This window comes from Tupaia chinensis, unplaced genomic scaffold, assembly GCF_000334495.1.
Source record: "Tupaia chinensis unplaced genomic scaffold, TupChi_1.0 Scaffold143644_1, whole genome shotgun sequence".
In the NCBI taxonomy this organism is placed as follows: Eukaryota; Metazoa; Chordata; class Mammalia; order Scandentia; family Tupaiidae; genus Tupaia; species Tupaia belangeri.
Window position 1 is genome coordinate 518,772 of NW_006203492.1, and position 2,892 is coordinate 521,663.

The 2,892-nt window shown below is 61.5% G+C and overlaps 1 protein-coding gene across 1 annotated transcript in view; it reads left to right on the forward strand.

Moving 5' to 3' along the window:
* The window catches only part of ASMTL (acetylserotonin O-methyltransferase like), a 33,361-nt gene that overhangs the window by 14,716 nt on the left and 15,753 nt on the right, over positions 1-2,892 (forward strand). The window contains 1 exon segment of the mRNA XM_027766708.1: positions 2,371-2,430. Coding sequence (XP_027622509.1) covers positions 2,371-2,430 — 60 coding nt within the window.

Genomic DNA, 2,892 nt, shown 5'->3' on the forward strand with positions numbered 1-2,892 from the left:
TCTGACCGCCCAGGGGAGCTTCCTTCCTCCTCTCCAAGCTCCCGGGACCCAGGGGAGGCTCCTTCCTCCTCTCCCAGCTCCCGGGACCCCAGGCTTCCCTTGGCTCGTGGCCCCATCTCTCCCGTCTCTGCCTCCCTCTCACATGGCTCCTCCTCTGTGTCTGTGTCTCCCCATCTGTCTCGTACGGGGACCCTGGGCATTGCGTTTAGGGCCCCCTAAGCCACGACAGTTTCATCCTAAAATCCTTGCCTTAGCTGCATCTGCAAAGACCCCGTTCCTAACTAGGGTCTCTTTCCTGGGGTCTGGGTTAGGACGTGCCCACCCGGTTTCAGGGACAAGGAGCCATTGTGACAGTGACCTGGGCTGGATGTCGCTGGCCCCAGACCGTGGCCCTGAGATAGCGACCCCCGTGTGCGTCCTGACTCCCAGCATGCCGCTGGGACTGGGGGCCTGTTGTCAGTGCCCAGGGCGGCTGCAGACGGCCCAGTGTGTGTTTGAGGTGTCAGGTGACACCACTCGGGGCCTGTCCCGGGCCTCCCGGCTGTGCCTCGTGTGCGTCTCCCCAGCCGACTGCAGCCAGCGAGGCTGCCTCGGGGTGGCCCGAGCCCTCTGGCCGGCCAGCAGGCGCACTGAGGGCCCAGCTGCCTCGGGGCAGACTGCGTCAGCGTCTCACCTCTCGTGACCCAGTGACCCAGCCACACGGTGTCAGGTGGAGCAGACTGACTTGTCCCGCGGCCATGGCCTTCCCGTCCCTTTGGCAGGGTCACAGGTGTGGCGTCACTTCCCAGAATCGCCCAGTGCTGTGGCCAGACGGGTCCCACCTGGACGGCCGTGGCCTTCTGGCCAGAGCCTGGTGGCCATGGTGCCCTGGGCCCTGCACCTGCGGACACTCCAGCCGGAGCTTCCTCCCATACGCGGCCATCCTCCGGCTGTTCTCACAGTACTGAGCACGTGCAGGCCCCTCGGGGGAAGCAGACGCCGCCTCCCTGGGCGGGGAGCTGAGGGCACCTGTCCTGGGCACTGCAGGGCACGGACATGCACAGAGAGAGGGGAAAGTGAGACACCACCCCCCTCCTGGGGGACAGCTACGCCACAGTCTCTTCTCCTCCGTTCTCCTCTCAGATCTGGGGCACACCTGCACACATGCCTGGCCTGGGTTGCTTTTCTTTCCTTTTTAAAAAATTATTTAATTTAATTTTATTTATTCATTCATTTTTTAATTTGACCAGAGAGAGCCACAGAGAGAGAGGGAGGGAAATGAGAAAGCAAGCCACCAGGTCTGGGACTCGAACCATGGTCGGCCGTGTGGGAGTGTCCAGTGCATTAACCACCATTCCACTTGTTAGTCACCCACTCCTATTTTTTTTTTTTTACTGGGCGTGTTTTTCAAGGTGCCAGGTGTGGGACTCGAACCATGGTCAGCCATGTGCAATCCAGTGCCTTAACTGCCACAGCACCGGCTGTGCCAACACCCCAACCTGTGGCTAGGCGGTATTCCTGGCCTCAGCTCTAGGGGGCGCTGTGTGTGTTTGCTCAGGCCCCCCATCACAGAGTCCCACGGCCCAGGGCTTGGACAACAGTCCTGGGGACTGAAGCTCGAGGTCCAGGGGAGGCAGGGCTGGCCCCTCCTGAGCCCTCTCTCCTCGGCGTGGAGACACCGTGTCCTCCCGTGTCCTCACGTGGCTGTCCCCTGTGTGTGTCTATGTCCCATCTCCTCTTCTCATGAGGAGCCCAGTCCCACTGGATCAGGGCCACCCTGGGGACCTCACGTCACGTCAGTCAGCTCCACACAGACCCTGTTCTCCAAACACTGTGACCCTGAGGTCCTAGGGGACTTTGCACATGTCAATTTTGCTGGTTGGGCACAATTTTTTTCTTTAACAGCCATTTTTGCTTCAGGACATGTATGGTCACCCGGAGAGACAGAGAGACAGAAAGCGAGAAATCGCCCCCCAGGGGGGATGGCCATGCCGCAATCCCTTCTCCTCCATTCTCCTCTCGGGATCTTGGGCATGCACGCACACGCGCCCAGTGCGAGTTTAAGCCACCGGGTCCGGGACTCGAACCGTGGTCGAGTACATGGGAGTCCAGCGACATAGCCATGACGCCACCTGCTGGCCAGCTGGGCACCCTTGAAGCTGTCACAGCCATGTCTTGCTGTTGTCCAGGAGACGGCCGGGTGCTTGGTATGCACTGGCTCCTCTGTTCTGCACAGCTCGCTCTAGCCGGGGACGAAGCCCCCCGTCCTCTAGAAGGTCCAGGTGGCCAGGGAATCCCGCTGCCCGTCGGTCCTCCGTCTCCGGGTCCTTGTGAGGAGAACGTGCCCGAGAAGTCACATGCAGGCTCTCGCTGCTTTTGTTCTCCGGACAGGCCCTGCTGGCCGCCTGCCGGCTGAAGGTGTTCGACCTGCTGAGGGACAGGGCCCCCCAGGCGGCGGCGGGGTTTTTGAGAGGTTTTTGCTATTGGGCGCGTGCGCTCACCAGAAGCAGAGCCAGAAAGACAGAGAGCGAGAAATCACCCCCCGGGGGGGACGGCCACGCCGCAATCCCTTCTCCTCCATTCTCCTCTCGGGATCTTGGGCACGCACGCACATGCGCCCAGTGAGTTTAAGCCACCGGGTCCGGGATGTGAACTGTAGTCAGCTACATGGGAGTCCAGCGACATAGCCATGATGCCATCCGCTGGTCCCATAATTTAGCATCTCAGTGGTGCGAGCTCGTTGCCTCCGGGGGTCGGTGTGCGTGGGTGTCCGTGGCTGGAAACCACACGGGTCCCTCCGTCTTCGTCCTTAGGTTACCGCAACACGGACTCGGCCGCCCTGTACCTGGTGTCAGACGCCGAGTGCTCCCTCCGTGACTTCGTTCTTCACAGCGGCCATCGCACCGGCCCCGT